The sequence below is a fragment of the Phalaenopsis equestris genome, unplaced genomic scaffold (assembly GCF_001263595.1).
Source record: "Phalaenopsis equestris unplaced genomic scaffold, ASM126359v1 Scaffold000417, whole genome shotgun sequence".
In the NCBI taxonomy this organism is placed as follows: domain Eukaryota; kingdom Viridiplantae; phylum Streptophyta; class Magnoliopsida; order Asparagales; family Orchidaceae; genus Phalaenopsis; species Phalaenopsis equestris.
In genome coordinates, this window is record NW_018164858.1 from 361,295 (window position 1) to 364,368 (window position 3,074).

The 3,074-nt window shown below is 30.8% G+C and overlaps 1 protein-coding gene across 1 annotated transcript in view; it reads right to left on the reverse strand.

The window, feature by feature from the left end:
- The window catches only part of LOC110027152 (translocase of chloroplast 90, chloroplastic), a gene marked incomplete at its 3' end in the record, with an annotated part of 5,756 nt that extends 3,010 nt beyond the window's left edge, over window positions 1–2,746 (reverse strand). Inside the window, 1 exon segment of the mRNA XM_020728463.1 lies at window positions 2,626–2,746. Within this exon segment, the coding sequence (XP_020584122.1) occupies window positions 2,626–2,743 (118 nt within the window). The 5' untranslated portion in view covers window positions 2,744–2,746.
- Window positions 2,747–3,074: the final 328 nt, after the last annotated feature.

Consider the following 3,074-nt stretch of genomic DNA (forward strand, 5'->3'; position numbering starts at 1 on the left):
AAAATTTATTCTTCCTTCCATCCCTAAATTGATAAAAAAACTAAAGTAGTTAACCATAACTTAAAGAGCATGCTTAGATGTCTGGTAGGCGAAGAATTTGCAATTGCCTATCTCAGAGCTTGCTTACAATAATAGCATCTCTAGAACTATAAATAAATTACAATTTGAGATTACTTAAGTCAAATACTCAATATACCCAAATGATACAGCAAATTTGCCATCCCATACATTTTCTAATGTGGCATTCTCAGTTAACAAGGCTTGCAAAGCTTCCATGAAATAATAACAAAGGAAATTTCTCTAAGTGATAAAAAATATGCTTTTAATGCAATATATAATTTTTAAACAGTGGAATGTAAAGAAGACGACAATGTTTTAATTCACATCCATGCAAGATATAAAAAAATACATGTAAAGAAATGTAGTTCCTTCAAAATTCTTATAAAAATTGAAACTAAATTTTGTTATCTTGATTTGCAAAATATAAGAAACTCATGTAAGGAAATGTAATCCCTTCAAAATTCTTATAAAATTTGAAACTAAAACTTATCATGTTGATTTGTCTATGATATGCCTATTCATCATGTTAGTAATATTGAATATACTACATTATATAAAAAAGTTAACAAATCTCCACTTGTTCAACTAACTCTAGTAGGAAATCTTTATGGAATCCCCACCGCCCACTTTCTTAGATATTGACTATACTATTATAAAGGAAGTTCCCACAAACCCTTTTGGTGATCACAGAATTATTTTGTAGAAAGAACAAAGCCACCACCAAAAGATGCATGTTTTACTTTAGACGCTCTTACTCCTCAGTTAGTAAAAAACTAAATAAAATTTAACTAAGTAGAGCGATTTTCAAATGAGCCAGAGAGAGTTAATGTAACGCATCATGTGGACCAAGCAAATGAAGCCCAAAATTCAAACACAAAAGCCAATGAAAACTACAATAGCTCAATCAAAAAGAAATTATTGAATTTTACATTTTACTTTCTAAATTTCAAATTTGGGTTTTAGGAGAATCTTTCAATTTAAAAAATATGAATGGGCTAGCCATTTAATTAAAAAGTGAAATATAAAATGATTTTAATATGGCAGTTGATATCTCCCTTCATTAAATGGTCACACATACTTCCCTTCAAAAATTTTCCCTTTGTAATCAATATAATCCCAATAAATATAACCAGTATCTAATGAAAAATATTCAATTATTACAAATTAAAAGAAAATTTTCTTTTGGAGTTTTTTTTTTCCTCTTTGTATTGTTTGGTGGCCAAGTTTGGCCTTTCCTTTGCAGTAATTATTGTGAGCACCATCATTGAACCCTCTCAAACCTATTTTCTGGTCACGCTAATGACTTATTGAACAAACTAACTTAGCTTTAACAGCCATCCACCACTCAAACTTTCAAACCCAATTCAAAACCTTTTTTATAACTTACGATCAAGCCAAGGAGGAAAACTACTAAATTTTATTCTCCATACCACTATAAAAGCCCTAACCCCCAACCAAACTCTACAAACTTTTCAAGATCATAAATTTACATCCAAAAATAAATTCTTTTCATTTAGACTACTTAACCTTTGTTTAAGAAGATCTTTCAAATTAGTCTAACCCAATTTGAATTAGCCATGGTCTTCCTTCCACCAAAACCATCTAATGGCCTCAATTTTCTACCATTTATTCCAATCACAAGTTAATATCCTAAGTTAGTCATCCACCATAAATTCTAGAGCCATTTAAATCATTTAACATTTATTCCTTTAACTGATCTTCCAGATCAACCTTAAACAAAGCTAGTCTTGACATTCCTTTTACCAAAAATTTATAATCCCTCGACTTTCTAAAAAAAACTTTAAATTACATTGAACGATATTAAATGAAAACCCTATATTCATTGCAATCCATTAATTGCACAAAAAAGCCCTCTAACCACCATCACTAACATTGATAGGGCTGTAAACATGGCAAGTTGGATCAATTCTAGAACCATGTAAATTAACATTTATTGTTTATGAAGAATTTAAATGTGATCCTCAAATGTTAAACTACTGTATGAGCATATATACTAATAGAGTTCCATTATATTGCAACAAAGCATACATCCAAATCAGTGGGCCGCTAAGTTTAGATCACTCAGTATCTTAAAATAAATAATCCATACAATTATCTCATTTCCAGTTTCAACAGTTGAACAGACTTGAATTAACGATAGAACAAACCTATACCAGCCAGTTTAGTTGGAGTAACACAGGCTTCTCCTTGCTTTTGCACTTCTCATTTTCACCAATAAAGATGGTGCAAAATACGGCTAAGAGAATCCTCAAGAGAACAGTTTTAGCATTTTGTCATGAATAACTTCACAGCCATATTGACTACTCCAGATATAATTGAATGTTACATGTGTGAACCCTTCGCAATTGTACTGCTTGTAAAATTCGACAGGTCAGACAACTAGGAATGATCATGTGAATAGACAATATAGCCAAACAAGCAATAAATAATGGTGAATTAACGATAAAATGCCAACAACAGCATAGAATAAAAATTGATAAGAAAATATAATAACCTAATTCATCCATGGGTATGGAATTATGAGAAACAAATTGAACACAATACCATGGTGACAACACTCTCTTTCTGATGATTCATCATAAAAGAAGCTGAATGGCCTTGCGGAGAGCAATGACTTAGATACAGACTGGTAAGAAAGCCATTCTTTAAAATTCTTCATCATACCTATAAAATGAAAAAAAGGAAAGAGTATTTTTTATATTCATTGGGACACAAAACTGAAAAAACAATAATAATACCACATCCATTATCTCGAATGAAAATAAAGTGAAGTATTTAAGAATGGATGCCTAACATAAATGATTCCATAAATGAAGCAAAATGCTTCAAAGGTTCCATTTTAGAATAGTTTGCAGGTAGAGCTTGAGCTTCAATAGCTTAATCAGTAATCAATTTGAAAATGGCTTACTTTTTTTCAACTGACCCCTCCTCCCTTGCAGAAAAATGAAAACAAAGAGATAAATGCATCATAACGTAACAACCTTTATATTTAT